We start from the raw sequence: 25,518 nt of genomic DNA, 5'->3' as shown, positions 1-25,518 counted from the left end.
TTGTACATACCTGCAAAGAGATGTCCAGATCCCCTGTATCCTGGTGAGGAAATTTCATTGCATAAATGGGTTCCTATTAGTTGATGGAAAAATTAAGTTAACTGGAATCCCCAGTTCGCCAATCGTGCCAGCTAACTGAGGTATTAGTGTCCTGTTTAAACTCTCGGCGCTATTAAATTAAATGGTCATGACACGAAACCTCAGAAAAGTCTTATTGTTGTCTAGAAAGATTGTGTACAGGTGTTGCTGGCCTGCTTTAGAATAAAAAAGGCTTCAGTATTCTCAAAAATCATTTCCTCTCCTGAGGAAATGTACCATAGTAAAATAGTCTTTTGCAGTACAGTAATTGCCGGCTCTCAGCTTCAAAAGAAAATCCTTGAATATTATTCAGGGTTACTGTTTCCACCAGGCTCCACTGAATGGATGGCCTTTTTGCGTTTGATTAATAAAATGACTCCAGAAAATAAAAGGAACTCTCATTTAATCCCTCCAGACAGAAGTTGTTGGAAATATTTAGCTGCTCAAGAAAATTGTTTTTAAATTTTAAAAGACGCGCGCCGTTTAAGCTTCGAGAATGAAGGGAACCGTTCCATGCGTCGCCAAAGCTCTCCGTTGGAAGCTTGGCACGCTGAGCACTTTGCTTGAGTTGATATCTTCACCCCATGAAATGCAAACTCGGAGAATTTTTATTACAAACACAGAAGGTTAAATATTTATAGAAAGGGAGAAAACTCCTTCGTGTAAGAAAAGGCAGTTCTAATTATCCACAACTTTTTGTCAGCGTCAAATATATTCTCTGATGGTGTGGGGTTCCCAAGTTACCCTGGGCTGCCCTGTGAGCTTTGTAAGGTAAGTCTCTCAGATGCTTATCACCCGAGGTCACAGTTCAGGGATCTGTATTTGCGAATACCCCGTTCTTCCTCTTGAGGATGCCCTACCGCCCACTCTGACCCCCTGGGAGTCCCTGTCTAATCTCTACAGCAACCACAGCAACTTTCTTCCACTTGTGCTGATGTCTGGGATACCCATTTGCCAGAAGACAGATACACGCATTTCTGTAGTTTGGGTAAAGAAAAAGAAAATACATCCCCATAAAGCTACTCTCTCATTTCCTGGAGTCAGATTTGCGAGTGTAACTCTTGCTTGGACCATTTCCTTTGGATTCCTCCGGGTGGGTATTCTGCCTCAGGTGATTGAGAGCGCCTCGGTTCTGCTCTCCCTAGCTGGCAGGTTGGCCAGAGGAGTGTCAAACAGAGGGGAAAAGCTAGCTCTCCTTTGGCTGACCTGTTTTCCGAACACCACGATGAACAGCCAACTGCAAGGATCAGGACGATGAAGATGGTTACAGGTTAAGAAAACAGACCCCGCAGACGTTCCTGTGTCATCAATAGAAAGGTTGGCTTTAGTCACAGGCGTTCCTCTTGACAGCTGTCTTACCGTCCTCGGAAACAGTGTCACATCTGAAGGAATGTGACAAATGAAGGAGAACACACTCTGATATCAGAGAGGAGGGAGATTATAGTAAGAAGGTGGCGTCAGTTGGGACACCCGGGTGGCTCAGTTAAGCGTCTGCCTTTGGCTCCGGTCATGATCCCGGGGTCCTGGATCGAGTCCCACATTGGGCTCCCTGCTCAGTGGGGAGTCTGCTTCTCCCTCTGCCTCTTCCCCGCTGCTCATGCTCTCTCTCTCTCTCTGTCTCTCAAGAAATAAAAATCTTTAAAAAAAAAAAAGGGGGGGGGGAGGAAGGAAGAAAAGAAAAAAGAAAAGAAAGAGGTGTCAAGTGCCAACCAACAGTTTGTCAAATGTACAAAAGCATAAGCTAAATATCTGGGAGTGCTGGGGTAAAGGAGAGAAAACCGCGAAGCTGCAGCAGACTCGGCCTCCGACAGGAGTGTGGGAAGAGCCCAGAGAGGGTCTTGCTGGGGAGGCTTTTACCAGCCATGACGCCATACCCACCCCCAAGCTCTTATACTGCTTTATCACTCCAGGCTACGTGCCTGCTTCGCATTTGGGGTACGTAAAGTAGGTGGTGTTCTGCCTCCAACTCCTACCCCCAAATAGGACATTTTCCCCTAATGGCTTGCTAGCCCCAAAGATAAATTCTCTATAATCCCAGTGGATTATAGCAGTACTGTGCTGTCAGACTTGCTTGAAATAACCCCCAGGATGTCCAGACTTGGGCTCATGATCCTCTCAGCCCTGCTTTTCCTTCTCTGTCTTCTGTTTGGATGAGCAGACCCACTGCCCATTCCATTTCTCACGCCAGACACTCGGGAGTCATCCCTGGCTCTTCCCTCTCGCTCAGCCGGCCATATCCCATCCAATGCCAACTCGTGTGAGTTCTCCATCCTCGGTGCCTATGGAAGCTGGGCGCCCCTGTCCTTCTGTCCTTCTGTCTCCTTCTGGGACCTCCTGTTGCTCCCTGACTCACCTCCTTGTCTGCACATCTGCCCCCTTCAAGTGCCTTCTCCACACTGAAGACAGGGTGGGCTTTGTAAACCACGGACTTGCTCTTACCAGCCTGTCCCTCTAGCACTGCTGCCCCCGCTAAGCCTTCCAGAGATTCCCCACAGCCCATGTTCCTTGTGACAGTGCTTAGGGCCCCTGTGATCTGCTCTTCTCCTCCTCTGCCCACACACGTCCACACACAACTGCAGTGAACATCATGCAGGTATCTTTTTGTGCTTCCGCCTTAATTTCCCTAAAATCTACTCCACTTTCTTCCCCTGAGCCCTTGGCTTCCTTATCTGCAAGATGGGGATAGTCTAGTTGTACCATAATTGGCAGGTTCCTGAAACACCATGTTGCTATTTTTTTAATATAACCAAATTAATGTTCGTATGAGTTTGGAGAGAGTTGACAGGTACAGAGCATTAAATCTTCCCATCTAGGAATATGGGACATCTCTCTCTCTCTCTCTCTCTCTCCATTTGAATTTCCCTTCATGGCCCTCAGTAAAGTTACAGAACTTCCAAGATACCAGTCCTGTCCATGTTCCTTCATTCCTTTACTCTCCATTCACTAGTTGCTAATAAGCTTTTCTTCATGTGTTTTCTGGTGTTTATGACTGCTTCATAAGAAGGGGTTTCATTGTTCAGTCTATTTGCTAACTGGCATCTTCAGCTCAGAGAGGTTTTCTATTGGTTATTTTGTTATTTCCAGGTCAGGCACTTCGTCATCCACACGCAACCATCTGGTCTCTTCTAGTTCCTGAAGGGAAACCGAGGAACAGATATGGTTTGGCTTTGAGTTGGCAGTTAGGAAGGGCGTTGACTTGGGCTCCTGAAGGGAGCAAGCGGGGGTGGCGGGTGGGGGCGGGGGGGAAACATTGGATTGCTCTGTGGCAGGAAGACGGTGAGAAGTCCATAGTTGCTTGCCTAGAACAAGGCAGCTGGCCAGGGAAGCAGAAATGACCTGGAAGGTGTGTTGTTGGTCTTTGTACTAATACACAGTCTCTAGGACTCTGACGGTCAGAGCTAGTCACACTTGTGTTCAGTTCCCAACACTGGAGAGCTGGGAAACCTTAGATCAGTTGTTCAACTCTTCTGAGCTTCGGGTTCCATCATCATCATCATTGTCATGCTCATCGTCGCCATCGTCCTCATCATCGTGATGGTATCCGTTCGTGGTTCTGGCCGTAGAAATGCTGTATCTGAGACCGTGGTCACAAGGCTTGGCATGCGGGAGACCCTCAGTAAGTTCTGGCTGTTGCTGCTGCTGCTGTCCTCAGCGGGTAGTGACAGAACCAGACATCTCCCTTTGGTCCCCCTCCACCAACCCTTGGCCCTCATCTCCCGAGTCCCGAAGCTCTGCGTTCCCTCCCTCTGCCGTCTGCCTTCACCTCCTTCTGCTGCTGCTCCTCTTCTGTCCCTGCTGCTCTGCCTCTCCCATGACGTTTCTTCCCGAAGGTCTTCTTTCGCCTTCTGATCTGCACCCATCTCTCCCTCACCAACCAAGACCTGTCTGCTGAGAGCTCCAGGTTTCTACTGCACACCCACATGCTTATTTGAGCTTTCAACCAAAATCCCGCTGCAGCCAATCCAGAAGCCCCTGGTTTTCTCCATTTCAGTGCATGGCACCCCACAAACCAGTTATTCAAGAAATCTTGCTTCCCTTCCACAGCCCCCCTCCCACCTGGTTGCTGTCTGTGTTGGTTTCCTCAGGGTCTTGTTGACTTGACCTGTACCCCAAGGCTGGACCCTGCCATCCAGGATCCACACAGTGGCATGAATGACTATATAACATAAATGAGTTGTTGCTCCTCCCCTGCTTAATCCTAGCCAGTGGCTTCCCTTGTGCTCGGAATGAAGCCCAGCTCCTGACCGTGATCCCCAAGACCATGTAAAACTTAGCCACGGCCTTCTTACCAAACTCATCTTGATTTCTGTCCTTCTCATCGGCCAGTTCCAGCCACGGTCGGTGTCTTTCTCTCCATGCCATGAGATCCCCACGTGTCCCATGCTTACTGCTCCCTCCAGCTGGGGTAGTCTTTGCCCACCTTGTCTTGTGACTAGAACCTTCATCTGACCACAACATTAACATACTTCTTACCATAACACTTCATTTGTTTCTTTTGTCACATTTATCTATGATCTGTGGTGATTTCACTGTGTGATTATTTGAATGTCTGCCTCCCCCATTAACATGTAATAACCTTGGGGCCAGGTATGGCATCCATCTTGAACATTGGTCTGTTCCCAGCGTCTAACATGGTACCCGGCTTAGAGTGCATTATTGATGGATGGAGGATGACTGGCTCTCTTCTCTCTGTTCCGCCTGGACCCCATCATGGGCCCTCATTAACCCTCACCAGCTGTCATTTCTGGCTGTTTCTTCTCTTATACCTCCTCCCACATCCCTAGCTCCAGAAAGCTCCAGGCTTTGGTAGAGATGTTCTCCAGAGTGACAAGGAAGTTAACCAGGAAAGGGTTTGCTCTGTACTCACCTTAACTCATGAAGACTTTCACCTGTGAACTCTGTTGATTTAGAAAAAAAAAAACAACAACAAAAAACAAAAACGACTTTCATCCTGATTAAATGTATGGACGTTGTAGCATCTGGATTTGAAATAGGGGTCGATATTAAAAGGGGGCTAAGACCAATTTTGTTCGAGTCTTAGGTATTTCACCGACGGCCTAAAAAGTCTATTGCAAAAGAAATAGACAGAAAGCCTTCCAGCCATTTTGCTGATGACCCCAAATTTTGCCACTAGAAATTTGTTTCCTAAGTCAAAATCTGGTCTTTTAAGTGCATGTATCTGCAGTGTGACATAGATGAGCTGTATATGAATTAAGCTTTTGTTCCTTGGAGGATCTTTCCAATGGGCACAAAAGAACAGAGACCTGCTCGTATTATGACCATCCACAAAGGTAGATTTATTATAAGGACACCTCGCAAGTCCGCATTGGTCCTTATTTCCTAGTTCAAAAAGAGAAAAGAATCTTTTCACTCAACTCAGCTTCATGTGCTGGGTCAGAAGCTGCTGGCCAGCCTGGATCAGCTGTGTGCCCAAGTCACTAGGGCTCGATGGGTAGTATCCTGAAGTATAACCATGGCTCATTGTCAGCCAGAACCTGGATCAAAACAGAGCCCATTTGAAGGGGCTGTAGGCACACCAGGAAACACGTCTGGTAAAGCCTTTGTAACTGGGAAAACAGAGGTTTATCAAGCCCTATATTGCATTACAGGGACCGTACCCAACAAATACACATACTACTGTTATCCCTGTTCTGCAGGTGAGGCCCAGACTGGTGAAGAAGCTCGCCTACAGGGAGTGGGACAGTAAGGATTTGAACCCAGGCCATCTGACTGCAAAACCATGGGCTTCAACACTCCTTACGTGTTGACCCCATCCGAGTAAAGATAAGACGAAAGCATGTGTTAAGCAGTTGAAGGTGGGAGAGGCAGAGAGTGGCAGTGGTTCCTGGGATCATCTGTTTAATGTCGGGGGGGCTCAGAGCGTAGAAGAGCCCAGACTCGGAGGTAGGAGCCAAGGGAAAGGACTCCCCATGAAGTATGGAGTGAGAGTGGACACTTGCAAGGGAGGAGACCCGAGAGATCTGGGTCAGCCACTCAGTCCTCCTAGCACGGAGGGTGTCTGTGATCAGAAGCAAACATTTCAGAAGATCACCGACCATAGTCGTCACATAACAAAGACTTTGGGGGTCCCCGTGACCTAGGGATATTGTAAGAAAAAGAAAATTTAATTTTACAGGACTTTTTAAAAGCAAATATGGATATCATCCATAAATTTGAGGGTTTTGGGGGGACACTTACTGGTAGAAGTGGGTGAACACAACAAAGCCCGTATCAGATCCCTTCTAGAACATTGGTCGAGACCTTACGGACACCCAGTCCAGCTGGCAGGTGACAAATCGGAACAGGAAGCCCCGTCAGTCATAGAACAAGGGCAGATGAGGTCAAAATGCAGAGTGACAGCATGGCAGAGCCACCAGACTCCTTGGCAAGCTTGACCAACTTAATAGGAAAAGTGGCTTTCTTGCAGAGAAGTCCCATGACCTGTGGGTTCTGGTCATTTCTCCTGAAGCAGCAAGAGACCGAGATGACACAGTGCGGGTCATGACTCAGTGACTCCCATCTCACACTCGTGCTGCTGAACGAGCCCAGAAAGGCAGCAGCTCCCCCCACTCCCAGAAGCCATAGACAGGGACCACTTAGAGCAGATCGCAGAGCACGTCAGACTCCACGCCTGCAGGGCCACCAAGCTGAGGTCTGGCCACGTAAACATACGCCTGCTCCGTGGCGAGGCTGAGTGGCTTGGGTTTCCAGGGCGAGATTCGGAATGAGCGGGAAGTCGCCAAGGCAGCGAGGCCTCAGGCCAATTATGCAATTAGCCAAGAGCCGATGCTGGCCTCCACGTTTGTTTAGATAAATTTTGAAATCATCAGCGAGCTCTTGAGCCAGATTCTGCCTCTGCGAGGAGAAAGTCAGACGGTATAAACCTGCGTAGCGCCAGGCAGTATGGGTGGGGGACAAGTTCCGCCTCCTACCCCCCAGGCTGGAGCAGAATCCTTCAAGAGAGAGACTTCTGACCGTGTGTGGCCTGGCTTGGTCCTCTGGGGGCGGGGCAGTGATGGTGGAGGTGGGGATGGTCCCGAGGGTGGCCCCTGGGGCCTCACTTCAGGACTCCCCCCGGACACCCCCATCCAAACTGGTAGAGGGGACATTAATGAGCAAAGACTGGAACTCCAGGAGAGGAGGAAGGCTTTCAGCCTCGTCATTCCAAGATGACGACCTTTTGGACCCAGAAAGGAGAACTGGGCTCCATTTGGTTTCATTCGAGGTATCCCGAATGCTTCCCACGTATCTCATTTATCCTCATGACACCCCAGAGAAGTAAGTTTGTTTGAGATTTATACAAAGTTATGATTATGCCTATAGATTCCAGTTCCTGCTTCAGTGTCATTCTAAACCCCGAGTCTCATCCCCATCTCACTTTTCCTAACATAACTAAGCCCTTTGGGGAACAAACCGGCTCAGGCTTTAGCCTTGCCAGAGGGCGATCCGCCCCCCCACCCTTTCCTTTTTTGTTGTTGTTAAGTTTGATTTATTACTTAGCGTTCTAGTCAGGCTCGATGGATGTTCAGAATATTATAAATAATGCGGATTGAAAGGACCGTGCTGAAATGTTTATTGCATTCTTAGAAAGAGAACAAGGAATGGCGGGCGTTGGGAGCTTGGCCATGGCGATGTAGGGGCGTGAGGGGAGGGGGGGCATCTCTTGCTCCGAGGGTATTTTAGTGTGTCAATAAAAGACAGCGCTGCGAAAGGAAGGGACTTATATTACGGTCCCGCTATCAAGAATGTAGAAGCGTTCCAGCGGGCGTAAAGAATCCACTTCAAGAATGTGAGGGCCATAAGGAACTAATCATTAAACATTCCCTCTCTCATTTCCTTACCCACCATGCTGGAGGAAGGCTGCTAACACAGGGGCTGCCCAAGCTTTGAAACCAGCTCTCCAGCGGGCCAGCTCCGGAGCACCCTCTGGGAGGACTGGGGGCCGCGTGTGGGTGACGGAGCGCCGCCGGTGGACCTACCACCCCACCCCGATGTGCCCAGTGCCTGCAGGCAGGTGAATCTTTGTTCTTCAGGTGCGCTAGAAATACGGGCGTTGGCCAAGATCAGGACCCGCCACGCGGGAGAGTGAGCATCATAGCGGCCCCGTCGCCTCCAGCCATCGCGTCGGAAGCTGGAATCATCCCAGCTCCTTCCTGCTGTCCTTGTCCTCACTGGTGCTTCTTTCTGTCTTGGGCCTTCCTTCAGGCTCCCACGAGGAGGAAGAGTCAATGTTGCTGAGTGGCACAGACCATCTGGGTCCACCCGATGGTAACTGCAAAGTCTGGCTAACTGGTAACTGCTAAAGTTACCACCTGATGGTAACTGGAAAGTCATGGAGATGGTTCCTTGTGTTCGAAGCAAGGCAGTCTTGGCCATCCACGTGCTGCTGTGGTCCCGCAGACCTCCGCAGAGCAGAGTTCTCTCTGTAGGGAGGAAATGGGGGCAGGGCTCCTATTGGCTGGGGACAGGGGCCTTGCGAAAGCCGGTGAGTTTTGTGCATCGGACACATCCCCGGCTGTATACCCCTTCCTTGCCAGGGTGCCTGTCATCAGCAGGAAGTCATTGGATGCCTGCTTTGCCCACCAGGACAGTGGCCTTCCTACTAGCTGTGGACCCCGTCCCTTCATCTTCACAGTGCCCAGCGAAAGCACAGCCCTTGCTGGCATGTTCATAGTTGACTTTTTACTTTAGGGGCTGGAGAACTTCTGGTGAGCTCTTGATTCTGCCTTCTAAGACACCGTTCTCAAATGTTAGTGCCAGAAGGGTGGCGTGGAGGGATGTGACGCCCCCAGCTTCCTGGGTCCCACCTCCAGAGATCTGGACTCAGCAGGTGTGAGGCGGGGATCAGAAGTCTCCTCTTGAACCATCTCCCCCTGGTGGGACAGACTCACCAGCGATCAGGCAGGAGTGACAGTGTTGGAATGCCAGCATGGTGTCTCCGTCGTTAGGCCATTTCTAGTGATTTCCTCCTCAGGAATGTCTGCGAATAGAGAGGGATAGAAAGTTATAGAGAATGAGTAAGATGCGGGCTGTTTGTGCAATACAGAGGATCCACTTAGCTGAGTCCAAGTCCTCCTCCGTGTTAAAAAGAAGCTCTGAGTCTCTGGTACAATCCCGACATTTCGAGAGAATGTGACCGTGGATCTATCTGCGGGAACCTAGTAGAATATGTTCTTCTGTAATTTTATATTCCGATATTCACCACTTGGGGTAATATATTGATTTTGAGTTTGGCAGAACCAGCTGTACTTACTCGTATCCCCTTTAGTTCTTTAGAACCAACACTCCCTAGTAACCCTTTCTGTGGGTAGCTTATCCTCTTCCATTCGTTCATTCAGCACATACTCATTGAGTGCTTAGTCTGTGCGGAGTACGAGTCTAGCTGCTAGAATATCTCCACGTTAATTATCACCAAGTAAAAGTGCTGTTTGAATTCCCCACTGCTGACTCTCCATACCCCCACGCAACCAGTATTTGAGTCTAAACGATGAGCTTCTTTTCCGTCAACCAAAACACAAGTGCGTGATGCAGAAAGTGCGCATTGTACGACATCTGTGCTGGGCACCTGTGGAGAGCATCACGGGGACTAGAGTCATGGCAGTGCGTGGACTGTCTGTCCTCTCAAGAATTTACAGACGATCAGGGAAGGGCTGTGCTTTCCATGAATCTGACCGATTGTTAGTTTACGCTAGTGATGAACTAATTTCTGTAACGCGTGTGTTCAGGATACAGTCCTTGGCAGAAGCAGCCAGGGAAAAGCAGTCCTTGGGTGCCTTGGGCATGGGAGAGGAGGTGTCACTGGGGAGGGAACGTTTTTGAGCTGAGGCCAAAAGCCAGCGTCTGCGTGCTGGGTGTGTGGAAAACGTGGAGGGCTATAGGGTGGTGTGAACAGCCCCGTGCCAAGGCAGGAGGTGTGAGATCATGGCGCACTGAGCGGCAGTGGCCAAGGTGGGAAAATCAGATCCTCGCACTGGCAGCGTGTCGTAACTCAGCTCTGCTGTTCGGCCTTGAAATGGTTGCTGAAGTTATCTGACAAGACCAAGTTCAGTGTAAGTCAGCAAATAGTTCAAAGAGCCAAATCTGACATTCTGGATCCTCTGTTCTACTTGTTTCCAAAAAGACTGGGTCTGGAGAAGCTGATGGCATCATTGTGTTATCCTCCAATAGCCTTTTATTTTTTGTGCCCACAACACGAGTCTGAAGGGCAGTTCTGTTTTGTGTGTGGCTCCTGACCTTGGACGCATACCTGGTGTTGGCAGGAACAGCCTACAGGGCACCTGGGACACTCAGTTGTGTCATCAAGATGCCTTTCTTGGACTCTATCTTTCAAGTCTCATGAAGCCTCTTCCACAATGACCACCTGCAGGGGAGGACCTCCCTAGTTCGCCTTATCCTCAAAACTGATATAAACTTCCATTCTTTTTTTTTTTTTTTTACGATTTTATTTATTTATTTGACAGAGAGAGAGATCACAAGTAGGCAGAGAGACAGGCAGAGAGAGAGGAGGAAGCAGGCTCCCCGCTGAGCAGAGACCCAACGTAAGGCTCGATCCCAGGACCCCGGGATCATGACCTGAGCCGAAGGCAGAGGCTTTAACCCACTGAGCCACCCAGGCGCCCCTGGAAGTACTCTTAAGGAGGGTATTTTTTAAAAGAGTTTATTTGAGAGAGAGAGAGCGCGCGTGCTTGTGCGTGTGCACACAAGTAGGGGGAGAGGCAGAGAAGGAGGGAGACAGAGAATCTCAAGCAGACTCCATGCTGAACGTAGAGCCCGCCACGGGACCACAGAAAGTATTCAAGCATGCACCAAGGCTCCGAGCCCAGGTGGAAAGATGCAAAGCCCCAGGTTCAGGCACCATATGATGCAGCTTGGGAATGGAGATGAGGTCCAGAGCCAACAGCCAAGAAGGAATTCTTGTGCCATCCTTGGTGCAAAAGAAAAAAAAAAGCACAGGGACGGGACCCGTGAGCAGAAAGAGCTGCTGCTTAACATGGGCATTTTCACACAGTCATCCAGGCTGTTGGGGGATTTTGCATGAGTGCACATTTCAAAATCTCTGTTTGTGGTAGCATGCTTGAAAGTGACGGAGGGTGGTCCCATCCTTCTCGGGGGTCCCCGTTCTTCCTGGTGTTGGTGTCGTGTGGTGGACAGATACGGTGGTGCTGGCAACCAGAGTGATTTGCAGACAGGATGCCGACCAGAGTGTCTTCTGTTCAAAGAGTACAGACTGTGAAGGCCCCTTTTGTAGCCAGAACCATTTCCAGCAGGAGTCAGGGCAGCTGATGTCCATTGAGTACATGCCGTGGGCCGGGGAGCGTGCTCGGCACTGAGCATCCCACCTCGTCCTATCTCCATGGCAGTTCTGGGAGCTAAGGGCTAGTGTCCCCCAATTTTAGGCACTGAGGATGGATGGGGTCTCTTCCCCAGAGCCATGGTGTGGATGCCAGCTGGCCGATGGTTCAGCCCACACTGCCGCTCCCCATGTCAAGCTGGACCCTGTATTCATACATACATGTATGTTCTCCCATCTGTCACTTGGCCTCACAATTGGGAAGTCACACACACACACACACACACACACACACACACACACACACTGTACTGGAAGTCAGGGGGCCAGGGAGCTTCACATGGCTTACTGGTGACCATTTGAAAAAGCAGGATGACCTTCAGAGTACACTGGAGCTCATGTTTCTGCCTTGATGACAGGGACAGGCTCTGTTGCCAAACCGAGGGACCATGACGTAGGTTCTGACTCTGGGAAAAGGCGCTGCTCTTCAAAGGAAAGGGCCGTGTCGGGCGGCTCTCTCCAGCCCTTCTTTCTTCTTCCTCCCATGGCTCTTACCAGTCACCTTTCTTCTCTGTGGCTCTTGGTTATACATGGTCTGTGTCATCTTGTAGGCCAAAGGAGCGCTGAGGTTGGGGGACAGGATTGGGGGGACAGACACAGCCTTGGGGTTGACAGAGTGGCTGTCTACCTGATGCCCCAGAAGTAGCACTAATGATCCCCCTGAAATGCATTCACCCCGATTCTTCCAGACTTCTGGTGACCCCTGGCACTTACTCCCTCCTCCTCCTCCTCCTGCCACCAGAATGTGGACTTCCTTTAGATTTTAGCAAGCAGCAGCAGGGTGGGGGGGGCAGTGCTACTTGAAAGTGAACCCCCCCCCCCAGAAGGTGGCAGTCATCCATTTCTGATGTTCATTTGGGCACAGAGCTGTCAGAACGGGTCGTGTGGGGAACCGCTGCCGTCGGAGAAGCCGTGTACGACTCCTTCATGTCAGACCACGTGTTAAACCACACGTCCCCCGAGACCGCGTGGCTTCCAGCCTTCACCAGCCAGGGCATCCTGTCCTGGAAAGTGCCGGGGACCCCCTGATAAGGTCAGCCTCGCCAGCCTGTCTTCTCTGCACTCCCTGATCAGTTCGCTTTCTGTTTCCACATGTCGCGACGTCATTCAGCATTCCAGCCAACTTCTGTCATATGTTGTTGCTGACCTTACCTGTCACTAGCGTTCACTGGTGGCCGTTCCCTGATGCCCCGTAGAAAGGCACACTCATCTGACCCACAGCACGTTTCCAGATCCCACTGTGGGATGGCCGGTTTCTGGAAAGTATTAGCACCCGCTCCTGCTTTTGCCCCTGGAGCCGGAGGGAGGGGATCCATGCCTCTGAGCTGCCAGCAAGCACTCACCTCTCTGCAGCACTTTGCACCTCTGAGGACACAATGTCATTTACTTATTTTGGGTTTTGTCTGTCTTCACCCGCCGTATCCTCCCAGCAGTCAGGCACACACAGGTGCACACATGCGTGTGAGCATGCACAGGTGTAAATAGACGCTCAGTGAGGACAGGGACTTTTGTCTTTTTTTTTCACTGTCCTCTCCCCAGTGACTAGAGCAGTGCCTGGCACTCTATAGATGGATTGATTGATGTTTGTTAAATAGATCAACATCCAGGAGTGCCTGGGTGGCTCTGCTGGGCGTCTGCCATCAGCTCGGGTCATGGTCAGGTCCTAGGATCGAGCCCCACGTGGGGCTCCCTGCCCGGTGGGGAGTCTCCTTCTCCCTCTGCCCTTCCCCACCTCCCCCCTGCTCATGCTCTCTCTTTCTCTCTCAGATAAATAAAATCTTTGTAAAAATTCAATCAAAATCCATTGTAAAGAAGTAGAATCTAGAGGCTCTGGGTATTGTTTTCACTTTCCTGGCCACCCAGGAGTGGGAGCCTTCTGTTATCTTGTCGATCAAACATTTACTGAGCACGTCAGCCCGTCACACACGTGATGAAGATAGAGTGTCTAGCACCGCTCATGGGGACAGACGTGGCTCTCATTAGCAGCTCAGCGGTGGCCGGAACGGTGTGCGTCCATAGTGTGGGTCTGCTTGACCCACACCCTCCACGGGCCCGTCCACAGTGTACTCTGGGGCAGGAGGGGTCCCCAGGGGAAAGGCTCCAAGCAACTCATTCACCCCATCCAAGGGGTTCTTGTTCGCCTCATTGACAGGAGGGGGGCTCTCCTGCCCCGACCTCTGCTCCCAGTTCCTCTTGCCCCAGAACCCCCACGCGTCTCCTGCTCACTTTGTCTCTTCAGGACAGCACTGATGGCGTTACCCTGAGAACGTCTGTGATGTCACTGGAGGCATGACTGCGAGAGAGTGTCTGAGAAGGCGTCTTGCCGGCGAGCTATTTCCTTGCACCGCCCTTCCGTGTTCCCAAATTAGAGACACTTACTTTTGCTGATGAGCTCTTTCCTGAAAGCTCCCAGTTAGAAGTCAGAGGGAAAAGGGCGCCTGGGGGGCTCAGTGGGTTAAAGCCTCTGCCTTCAGTCCAGGTCATAATTTCAACGTCCTGGGATCGAGGCCCGCATCGGGCTCTCTGCTCAGCGGGGAGCCTGCTTCCTCCTCTCTCTCTGCCCGCCTCTCTGCCTGCTTGTGATCTCCCCTCTCTGTCAAATAAAATCTTTTTTTAAAAAAAAGAAGAAGTAGTCAGAGGAAAGGGCTCTGGCTCGTATAGGTTAAAGAACGTGTCATTTGTTTGAATGCTGTCCGGTGACTAGTGAGATTCCAAGGGATAACTGAGCCAGGAAGAGTCGGAAACACGGCCCAGCGGGGGACCTCCAGGCCCATTTTGTCAGCCACCCGTCCACAGTGTCACCATTGTGGTGACGGAGCCCAACTCCGCTCAGTCCAAGCTTTGCGGTTCGTGGAGTGGAGAGCCCGGGGGCCTCACATGGCCTCATGCCAAGTTGAACAGACACGTAGCTGTCCCCACCCCTCCCGGGGGATGTTCTCCTGGGGTTTGGAACTCAGAGCCTCGGTTCAAATATACTACTCTGGGCTTCCGCTTCTCAGGCACATGATTTACTTAAAAAAAAAAAAAATTTTTTTTTCAGAGAGCCCAGCATCTGCTGTATTGAAAAAGTAGCCTCTGGATGGCCATAGCTCCGTGCCCGCCCTTTCTGTACCTGACTTAGAGCTTGGGCTGCAGCCCACTCTGGTCGCCCGGCCCGGTCTCCCTAATTGATGCCAGGTGACGTCTCCCAATGCAAACGGCACCAAGAGAGGGGTTCGTAATGCTGAATCCGTAGCCCGGGTGGAGCCATCCAGAAATCTTTTGACACTTAGTCAAGAGGGAATTGTCAAAACAAGATATCCATAACAGAGTTCCTGACTGTCTTTTCAAAGGCACTTGAATTTCTGCCAGATTCCAGACAGGCTCGCTTTCCCAGGGGGACCCCGCGGCACAGCGAGGGGATATCTCTTTAGCCAATAGTGATGCGCCCGAGAGTGGGCATTAAATTATTGCCCTGACGACTCAAGAGAGGCAGCTTTTGATGACTGATGGGAAAGGTCGTCTCTCTACAGCAGAGTTCTGCTGTTGGATTGTGGTGATTTGCCGGACGTTGGGGGAGGGAACTGAGTAACGCGTTCAGAACACAAATGGAGCCGAGGAACTCGTCTGCACCTTCTGTTTGGGGAGCAGCGGGACTAGCCGAATTTGTGCATACCCCCTTCCAAGGAGCGCTGTCATAGGCCAAGTGTTCTTGTTTTTTTTTTTTTTTTTTTTGTGGGAGGGGGTTGATTTTCTGCCCCTCTCCTGAGACCTGGGGCCCACGCAGAGCCACACACGTGTCTTTGCTCCCGTCGGACCTGCCCCACAGAAGGTTCTGGTGTGAGGAAATCTGGCTCTCTTGGCCAGACCCTTACCCTGTGGTCAGATCTGCCCAGGTCTGACGCCTAGGTTGCGACATGATGTGCCCTAGCTAGTGACGTGCACTGTCCTGTCCCAAGCAAACATCAGGTGTTGGCCTCACAGGGGCCTCGTGGCTGTGACAGAGACGCCTGATGCCCAGTGAGGCAGAGGTCTGGTCCCTGGAGCTGGGAGCCCGGGGAACCTGCCTTCCCCTAGGCCTGCAGCCAGCTCCTCCCAGCTATTGCGGTCTTAATTCCTTTCAATTTCCTGTTTCCAGGCAAGCCCCTCTTTTGCCCCATCCCCCACTCCTGTCAGGCCACCTTCCCCATTCCTGCTTCCTGCCGAGGCTGCGGGGTCTCTCTGGCCCCCAGATGTCTCCCCACACCATCCTCCTTCCCCCCAGTCTCCTGCCTTCTCTCCAGAATGACGTTCTTCCAGGTTCTCTGTGGACGTGACGCATTACCTCTCGTCCGCATTGTGATGGGGTGGCATCCTGGGGACCAGGGAGACAAATTGTCCCCAGATGGGACCTGGAGCTTCATAGGGCAGGGTGAGGAAGGTGCCCCTTTCTCCTCCCCACGTCACCCCAGCACAGATCCGGGACAGACCCCCTCATGGGACTCCAGGCTTGCCCCTTCCAGAGCCACTCCCGAGAAGAGCACAGTACCTTCAGGAAGCTCATCTTTCCCGCAGGAGCCAGGGTTTGGTCACGTGGGCCCAGGTGCTGTCCTGGGGCCGGCCATGATCCTGTCCAAAGGCGAAGACAGACACTCAGAGTAACATAAATGCCAAGGCAACGTTAAGACCTGTTTCATCTAAATTTTCTTGGTTTTCAGTCAGAATCAAAGCACAGGCTAATTCCAGGCCAATCCTTTGCCTTCTCGTGTGTTTCTCTGAGTCTGTCACTTGGCATCACAGACACGGCCTCCCACCGTCACCTGGGTTGGGTCCCCTGGTGAGCCTGGTCCCCAGCGAGGCCCGGCCCCGTGGGGCTCCCTCCCAGGGAACGTGGCCGTGTGCCCAGAGCTAGCTGGGCTGTTGGCCCGCAGCCTTCCTGGGGCTCCCGTCAGGGCAGGGCAGGGCTGACCTGTGAGCCCCCACTTCCTCACCTCCAAAGCAGGGGGGGAACTGTTGCTTTGCCTGCCCTGCTGACTCCTGGTGGGAACAGCACAGGACCGGGGCATGGCACGTTCTGAGCCCATGTCTAGCGGCGTGGACAGCTGCCTTTCCTCTGTGTTCCTTCTGTTCTCGCCACGCTGCCGTTACTCGTAATGCCTTTTGCCGGCGCCGCTGCGGTGCCCGGTGTCCCCCACCACCCTCAGGGCTGATGGGCTTCCAGGGTCTGGCACGGCTTCGAAGTCAGGCTTTCTGCAGGCCTTCTAGGTTCCCCTTGGGTTTGGTTTGTACGTCTCTAAGTCCTTGGGCCCATGACCCTGGCCTTGGTGCTGCCCCCGCTCTGACCTGGCCCCCTCACAGGGCCTCCACCCCCAGCCCTGTCCATACCACCACCACCACCACCCCTGCCGACCCCAGGGCCCGCTGCTCCTATCACCTGGCGTCCGCTCAGCTGGCTCCGCTCGCCTTGCGGCCTGCGCCTAGCCCAGCTGCCCTTCCTGTGCTCAGGACCCAAACGGCTGTGGCCAGGTACCTGACCCTAAAATTCAGCCTTTCCTGGACACCCGTCATCACGGCCGAGCTGTGGCTGGAACCGGACTCTGTGTCTGCACGAAATGTCACCCAGGTGTCCCCTCTGGTTCTGCGCCCCTCCCTTCCCTTTGGGGATGAATGGCATCTGGCTCTCTCTGGGACATTGTGCCGCAGGTGCTGCTCGGAGGCCCCCTGCTCCAGCGGAGGGTCCCAGATGCAGGAATAATTAGTGTCTTCGCTCTGCCTGTGAAGGGCCTCTAGATTCGCCCCCAGGGAGCCTCCCACACCTCATCTCACTGAGTCCTCCCCATGCACCTAGGAAGTCGGTATCCGGGGCTTTGACAGAGGGTGGAACTGAGCTCACCATAAAGGCATGGAGATTGGGCCTCCCTGACCCCCAGGCCAGCACCGCTGCCCCCACACCAGACCGCGCCATCCCTGTTGCTGCAGATCGTCAGGCCTAACGGAAGGAATATTATATCTAACACAGGCATTGAAGGGTGGAGGAGGTTTAGGGGCACTGGCCTGCCTCTTGGAGTGTCTCTGGCTCCAGGGGCAGTGAGCCACCAGCCTAGAGGAAGCAGGGTCCGTGGAGGGTCCCAGGCTGTGTCCCTGCAGAGGGTGACGGAGGGCCAAGGGCAGAAGCAGAAGGGAGAGGGAGACGGGAGGTCTGCTGAGGGGACGGAGCCCACCAGTGCTGCCCGGGGGTTCACTCTTCAAAGCAGAGAAGAAATCCCAGGGATGTGTTGAGTGCCAGGTGAAAACAGAACCAAAGTCAGAACAGAAGACTCAAGCTCAGGTTTTTACTGGAAGCGCTGTCTGCGGGACTGTGGCGGGAAAGCAGAGCGGCAGGGGAGGGAGCGGCTGTCCGCACCTGTCTGCTGGGCCGGCTGAGCTCCAGGCTGCGGGCAAGAAGGCTGTTGGGGAGCCCGCCCATGCCGCCTTGTACCCAGCTCCCGCGTGGGGTCCCCAGGGCACCTGCCGTTCTGTGCCCTGTGGCCTGGCGCTCAGATTGTAAATGCGTTCACCTTCTCTGCTGGGTGTCTACTCTTTTCTCAGCTTATTTGCCCAGTAATGGGATTAAAGGGAACATTTACATGAACTTTAGAAAACAAATATTCCAGCTTTGTCTTTTCTCTGGCTCGCTCCCCATCTCAGCTCAGGAGTCTGCTGCAAGAAATCTGTTTGATCAGGGAGAACCTACTGCTTAATGCATAAGCAAATGTCACCTGTCAACAGGCACCCCTGGGAAAAAACCCAGCCCGCCGTGGGGGTCTTTTCCTAGATGTCTAGGCTAGAGCTCTGGAGGCTGTTCACTGTGGGAGAGGGGCTCGCAGGAGCAAACGGGATAGGGGTGCGGGGACAGTCACAAGCAACCAGTGCTGCTCTCCTGTGATCAGATCAGGAAACTTCAGATAACTCGGCCCTTTGCATGCCTCTCCCTGCTACCCCCCACCCCTACTCTCGCACCGTGCTTAGCCCCTACAGCTGAGCGCTGAGGGGGAAGTGGTCTGTGCTGTCTGCTCTCACTCTCCCCAGAAGACAGTCCATGTTCCTCCTCCTCCACTCCCCCCCCTCCTCCTCTTTCCCTCCCCTTCCTCCCCCATCTCTCCCTCTCCTTCCCCTCCCTCTGCCTCCCCTCCCTCCTCCTCAAGCACCAAGAGTGACCTACCCTCACCCGGGGCAGATGCGTTGGCAACACAGTGCCCATTACTTCGCAGGTTTCCAGTGTTTCACTGGAAAAAATACGGGCCATGAATCCCGATGAACACTCTTCAGAAGTTCTGGAGAGAACTGCATTTCATGTGCCTTCCCAGTCTGAAAGGAGTTTGTTTTCCTACATCTTTCTTTAATTGCCACGAGCTGGACTTGTAAATATTGTAAGTGGTTGAGTAATCCCCATCTGGTAGACTGACCAAAGGAAATGGCCATTTTTTTCCACGATTGGGCCTCTGGCGCCCGTGCCTGGCCCTGAGAGGGGCACCTGGGTGTGGGACGCGCAGCAGCGGGGGTTCGGCAGGAGGGGTGCCGTGGTCAGGAGCCTCGCCAGGTGTTTCTGTGCCGGGGGTGGGGTAGAGAGCCTTCATTGTTCCAGAAGTTGGCAGGTTCCCAGAAGTTCAGCTGTCTTTCCTCATTCTGAAATGTCACACATCTCTGTAGCTGGGGGACAGATGAGCAGACCCCCTGAGGTTTACGCACCACTCTGAGGCAAAAGAAGGAAGTTTTCTCTCTCTCTCTCTCTCTCTCTCCCCACCCCACTGTGACTGAATACTATCCCCTTAGGCCACATGGTCTCCTGCTGTGGCCTCTAGGCCACAGTCACTTTCCTGTGTCTCCAGGGCTGGAGGCTTTCCCTGCCTCTGTCTTGAAGGAAAGGCAAATCGCCTTCTGTGTGGTGGTGACTTGTGTTAATGATTCTTTATCTCTGATGCTTTTGATGGAGTGGGAGTGGGAGAGGAAGTACGGCTGGGGTTCAGGGCGCAGGGGAGGGCACAGGTGAAACCAGACTGGCCACCATCTGATCCCTGTGCCCATGCAGTACACCTGCCCATCCACCCTCATCTCTGAAAGTTTCCACCATACAGACTGCAAAGGAGGGAAGGAGGAAGGAGAAAGAGAAGAGAAAACCGAGTCAAAGCTCTGTATCCCTGTTTTCGAGTCCCAGCGTGCCTGGGGCCCCCGTCCCTGAGAAGCCCCCCTTTGTGTCGGGGACCGGGATCCCCCCTGCACCGGCCCCACGGGTGCAGAGAAAGGGGACGAGGTGGAGCTGGGTGCTGGTGGGGGGTGCCCCACCTGGATTTCCGGGCTGGTTCCCGCATCCACGTATTCTGTGCACGGTGCAGCTCAGCCCTCCCTGGCTTCAGAACGAGCCTTGGTCACTCTTCCCGAAACATCCTCCAGAGAAGAGAGACTCCATTCAAGGAAGGTGCCAGAGCCGTGGCCTGGCTCCAAGAAGGCCAGACTCTTAAAGAGAAAGCGTTGCTGTGTGGGAAGGTCTGTGAACACCTGCTTTCTGACCGGGAGCATCCCAAAGGCTGCGCTGGCCTTGGCTTGTCACTGTCACTTGCCGTCTCGAGAGGACTTCCTCACTTGACGGTCCGTGCACACCCGTTCAGTGAAACCTGCTGAAAATGTCGCGGCCAGAGGGCCCCCGTTTGCTCCGAAAGGCTTGAAAATATAAAAGACGTACCTGTCACTCGGCCTTAGAGCCCCTCTCATCTCTGGACAGGAGCCCAGCTGAGCCCATGACATCAAGGTGCTCGCTCTCTGCGTTTCCAGCTGGCACGGGTGTCAGGGTGCCTGTGTCACCTCTCCTGTGGCACGTGTTGTGCGACTCACAGTGTCCAAGATAGAACCATTGCCACCTTACAGAGGAATTGCTGTATTAAGAGTGATCTAGGAGGCCCACCCACTGGGCTGCTAAACTGTCCCATCGAAGGACTCCCAGCCCAGAAGCTTCTGTCTGGCCTCCTGGTGTCTGTGCGGTGTCTCTTGATTGCCGCCTTTACAATCTTCTCCTTCTTTGGCTTCCTTGACACATGTTCTCAGCTTCTCTCTCTCTGTTGACTGTTCCCGCTTTGCCTTTCTTATTGGTTCTTCTCGTCTCTTCCTGATAGTTGATACATTGACTCATTTGTACATATATTAAAAAAAAAAAAAAGAAAGAAAAGAAAAGAAACCAACAAAGGGTCTGGGGACGGGGCATTGTGGAGGGGAGCTGGACCGGCGCAGCCCCTGTGTCGGACTCTCCGGGGCCCATGGTGGAGACAGACAGTGTCTGAGCACCTAAATCATGACGGAAGAAGGGGGCATTGCAGGGCCATGGAAGGGACAGCCGGAGCATGGTTCATGGGATGCTGGGGACAAGGTCCTTCAGGAAGTGACATTGGCACTGGGTTCTGGGGGACGAGTAGGGAGCACGTGGGCCAAGAGGGACAGGAAGGAGCGTCACCCTGGCCATTGAGGAAACTGAAGGGTGCGTGTCTGGAGCCGGTGCAGAGAATGGCTGCCGGGGTAGCCGGACGCAGAGCGTGCGAGGCCCCCCCTAAAGAGTTTGGATTTCTGCTGAGGCCTCTGAGAGTTGCAAGGCTGCCAGTAACCTGATCTGGTTTACGCTCCAGCTCAGCTGCAGGGAAGGCATTGGGCAGAGCGGCGGCAGGTGGGCCCAGGTGGGAGGCAGCAGTAGCCACCGGAGCCTGGAGGCCCCTTCCCTGACCGTGTATGAGCTCAAACCCGGCATATGGTTTCTTCTTCTCAGCCAGTCTCTGCCCTCCATTTCCTGGCTCCGGTCTCTTGTTCCACTGTGCTTGTCACTGCCCGCTGTGAATCTCAGGGGTCCTGGTGTCAGCCTCTCCATTGGCCCTCCCCCTTCCCTCCAGTCCAGTACCACTGCTGCTGCACAACCAGCCTCTGGGCCCCAAGTGTTCCCCCAGCTCCAATCCTGCCTGAGCAGCCGTAACTGAACACCATGCCTTGTCTCCCGTCTTTTCTCAGCACCCAGGCCTCCCCCTTGTCTTTGGGGTTACCCTGCATTCTGGAGTGCTAGCAGGTGCCCCCCAGTGCTCCTCAATCCTTCTGTGTCCTCCAGTTCCATGCTGGGTCCCTGATCCTAAGCAGGACGACCTCTCAGCCCAGCCAGGAGGTGGTGGGATTCCTGCCCAGGGGGAGCTTTTGGTCAACATAAAGATATTTCTGGAGGCAGAAATAAAGGAAGAGGAGATTTGTTCTTCTGGCTCTGGCCGGAAGATGGGCTGAGATAACGTTCACCTATGCACACTCGTGCATCTTACTATACATGTCTTGAAACGCGAGATAAAATATCACAGCCCGCCCCTCAAATGCTGATGCAGAGCCAAATTGACAAGGAAGAGAGGAAATCCCCAGAGGAGAGAAATGGGAGAGAGAGCTGGAAACCAGAGCCTGAGTGGAGGAACCGAGGCTGCAGCTGGGTCGTTATCGGCCCTAGTGATAGAGAGCAGGGATCCGCAGACTTCTGTGAAAGACCGGATAGTAAAGAGTTTAGGCTTTGCAGACCACAGACGGTGCGTCACAGCTTCTCTTTGTCTTCTTTGACAGCCCTTAAAAAATGTACAAACCATTCTTGGCTCGGGGGTTGTACAAAAACAGACCAGCAACCAGGGGAACCACACTTTGCTGGCTCCTGATGGAGAGGCTTGGGTTAGTGTCCATACGAAGTTGGGGAGAATTCTTAGGTCCCAAGAGGGAGTACTTGCAAAAGATCAGATCATTAGAGGAAAGAGGGGTATTGGGAAAAAATCATCCACTGTCACAGAATGACAGGGAAGCCTGCTATATATTTTTATGTGCCTTCTTAATATTTGACACTGTGCCCATGCTGTGCTTTACAACGGTTGAGTTTAAAGAGCACACCACTTGGGGTGCCTGGGTGCCTCACTCGCTTGAGCATCCAAGTCTTGGTTTTGGCTCAGGTCATATCTCAGGGTCCGTGAGCTCGAGCCCGGAGTCAGGCTCTGCCCTCAGTGGGGAGTCTGCTTGGGATTCTCTCCCTCTGCCCCTCCCCTGTCTCTCTGTGAAATAAATAAATAAATGTTTATTTAAAAATTTTTAAAAAGATTTATTTATTTGAGACCAGAGAGAGTGCGCACAAGCCGGGGAGGAGGGTCAGAGGGCGCGGGAGAAGCAGACTCCCCAGTGAGCAGGGAGCCTGACACAGGACTCAATCTCGTGATCCTCAAGATGATGACCTGAGCCAAAGGTGGATGCATAACCAGCAGAGCCACCCAGGTGCCCAGTAAATAAATCTTTAAAAGATAAAATAAAATGCTCACTACTTGAACTACATTGAACCCTGAAGGTCTGTGGAGGGAATTCAGGGCATCTATGAACTGGGTGGGAAAACTGAGATACAGCCTTTTCTTCAGTTAAGAATGCAGGCAATGAACCACGTTATTGTTTGAAGTCCTGGTGGCTTTGTCACCTGTAAAAATCGCAGGTATTTTCACATCAAAATACACTATTATCTCAAATTTTTAAAAATATATATTGGAATAAGAGGAGGGGCTGTGAATTCTGGGCTGCCATTGTGTTAAAAACACTCATAACCATATGACTGTGTATATAATAAACATGATGATTCTCAGAGTTAAAAAAAAAAATATATATATATATATATATATATTGGATAAGCATGTTCCATTGTAACCAGAAATTTTAAAACACATTTCTGAGTAATTGTTGGGCCAAAGAAGAAATTGCTGAAAAATCTAAAATACATAGAACTTAGAAACTAAGAGCAGTGAAATTATTTCCCACCAAAAATTATAGACAGGGGCAGCCGCCTGCCTCAGTGGATGGAACGTGCAACTCTTGATCTCAGGGGCCTGAGTTCGAGCCCCATGTTGGGTGTTAGAGATTACTTGAAAATAAAATCTTAAAACAGAAAGTTGTAGGTGTAGAGGGACAATATTTAGAAGAAAGATGGAAAATGAATGAGCTGACTTTCAGTTCAAAGAACAGTAGAGTGAATCCAAAGAAAACCTATGAGTTGTAGGATTAAGGAATACAGATGCAGAAATTTAAACAGGAAATGAGGGGACACGACCAGCAGCATCAGAACCCGTTCTTGGAAAAGATGATCAAAAGAGGCACCTTGAGGCAGCGCTAATCAGGAAAAGGAATGTCCAGATATACCACATTAGAGACAAAAAGAAGAGCACGGGTACAGCCTAGTGTTCTAAGAGAACGGTTTTACACCAGTATTTTTGAACACTCAGAAAAAGTGGGCAGTTTCCCAGAAAAATCTAACTTAACAAAACCGAGTCCAGAAGAAGGGAGAGCAGAACTCCCAGTGTGGGAAACTGTCCGAGGGTAGGGTGAGTGTTGAGGACACACTGAGTGACCGTTCACCCATTTATTCAACAAACGGGCATTGAATCCACTCCAGGTGCCATCATGGAAGCTAGGGGTGCAGCAGCCAGTGATGTAATCCCATCTCCATACCTTCCATCACTTCTGTCCAGTGGAAAGTTCACCAATTGTCTCTGTCCGACATGGTAGCCGTTGGCCACATGGGACCCTTGAGCACTTGAGATATGGTTAGTGGCACCGAGAAACTGAGCTCTCTACTCTATTTGATTTTAATTCATTGAAATGTAAGGAGCCCCATGTGGCCAGTGGGTATTTAGTTAATAAGATGCATAATGTGCTGGGGGCGCTTCCTGTAAGAGCATCGGGAGTTGAACTCCTGGGACCGGCCTTTCTGGAAATAGCCTCTCCGTCTGGGGGCCACAGAACCACGTAATCCTACACATTTGAGTCACCTGTTACTTCCTAGACATGTTCACTTGCTTTACCTCGTGTGCTTCTCGCTTCCCTCTGGGGGCTTCAGTAACTCAGGAGACCCTTGAGAGAGCAGATGTGTATCCAGTGCCGACTTTGCAGGAATCCCTGCACTGGATATCTATTTTTTTAATTTTTTAAGATTTTATTTTTTTGAGAGAGCAAGAAAGCACGAATGGTGGGGAGGGCCAGAGGGAGAGGGAGAAGCAGGCTCCTCGCTGAGCAGGGAGCCTGACCCTTGAGGGACCCTGGGCTGGCTCAGGTCCCCCAGATCATGACCTGAACTGAAGGCAGACCCTTAACCCACTGAGCCACCCAGGCAGCCCTCCATTGGATGCTTTTGCCAATGTGTGACCTAAGCATCTTGAGTTCAAGAAGGCAGAGCCATGTAGCCAGTGGAGACAATGGATTCTGGATTTAACCTTTCCCTGCAGACCCTAATGCCCTTTGCTTTCTCGGTGTTTCATCAGTGCAATCCGAAAGCAGAGCCACATTTCCCTGTCCCCCGCAAAGGTAGGTCACAGGCTAGGTCATGCCCTTCCAGCATGAGTCACTGAAGCCGTCTCTCATGCTTGTCTTTTCCAGGGATGATCATGGTGATTTTGCTACTGCTGGTGGCGATTGTGGTCGTGGCCGTCTGGCCCACCAACTAATGGCAGTAAGGAGCGCACCAGCTGTGATGCCTGCCAGCGCCGCAGAGAAGCCCAGCACCCAGGTGGTACCTGAACCCGCTCTCAATAAACGTCCCCAAAGCTCTCAACTGCGGCTACGCGTTGCGTCGATTAAAGTACCCGCCCCCCACAAGCCCTGAACTGCGGCTGCGCACTGCGTCCATAAATGCCCCCCCCCCAAGCTCTGAACTGCGGCTGCGCGTTGCGTCAATGGGCCCGTAGTGGGAGGCTCCAGGGCCGCAGGCCGCGTGCCACCCGTTTGCTTCTGGCACTGGTCATTTGGGTGCCAGGCCCAAGTGACCGTGCCCCATGGCTGCGGGGGGAGTTCCGGCCACCCCGCAGTGTGCTAGGCGTCCGTCTGCTTGGGGAAGTCGTGTGCCCGCGAGGGAAACGGTGAGTGAACAGCCGCGGCCCCACGGGGAGGAGGGGCGCATGTGTGAGTGCGCACCTGTCACCCGCCCAAGTCCGCGCTCCCGGGCTTGCTGCCATGACGCGGGGACATTTGCAGGCTCTACTTTGGGAACTGCCTTCAGACCCAGTAGCAGCTCCCGCTGCTTTCCTCAGTGACTGGGCTCCGAGCCCCCAGACCAGGTCTGGGGAGTAGGGTAGGAG

At 52.4% G+C, this 25,518-nt stretch overlaps 1 protein-coding gene and 1 long non-coding RNA gene across 4 annotated transcripts in view; one reads left to right on the top strand and one right to left on the bottom strand.

Moving 5' to 3' along the window:
• STX8 (syntaxin 8) overlaps positions 1-24,995 on the top strand; it is a 243,525-nt gene extending 218,530 nt beyond the window's left edge. The window contains exons 8-9 of one of the 3 annotated variants that reach the window (XM_045083381.1): positions 12,294-12,461; positions 24,821-24,995. In XM_045083381.1, coding sequence (XP_044939316.1) covers positions 12,294-12,457 — 164 coding nt within the window. In that variant the 3' untranslated portion in view covers positions 12,458-12,461; positions 24,821-24,995. The remainder of the gene's footprint in view (positions 1-12,293; positions 12,462-24,820) is intronic. The other 2 variants (XR_006607668.1, XM_004760175.3) reach the window with 2 other exon arrangements.
• LOC106006598 lies at positions 7,635-19,167 on the bottom strand. The gene is made up of 3 exons (XR_001180762.2): positions 18,588-19,167; positions 15,936-16,015; positions 7,635-9,058 (listed from the first exon to the last, which is right to left on the bottom strand). It is a non-coding gene; the product is annotated as an uncharacterized LOC106006598 (long non-coding RNA).
• Positions 24,996-25,518: the final 523 nt, after the last annotated feature.

This window comes from Mustela putorius, unplaced genomic scaffold (assembly GCF_011764305.1).
Source record: "Mustela putorius furo isolate JIRA1106 unplaced genomic scaffold, ASM1176430v1.1 tig00000695_pilon_pilon_pilon, whole genome shotgun sequence".
Taxonomy (NCBI): domain Eukaryota; kingdom Metazoa; phylum Chordata; class Mammalia; order Carnivora; family Mustelidae; genus Mustela; species Mustela putorius.
This window is presented reverse-complemented; position numbering and strand designations above follow the sequence as displayed.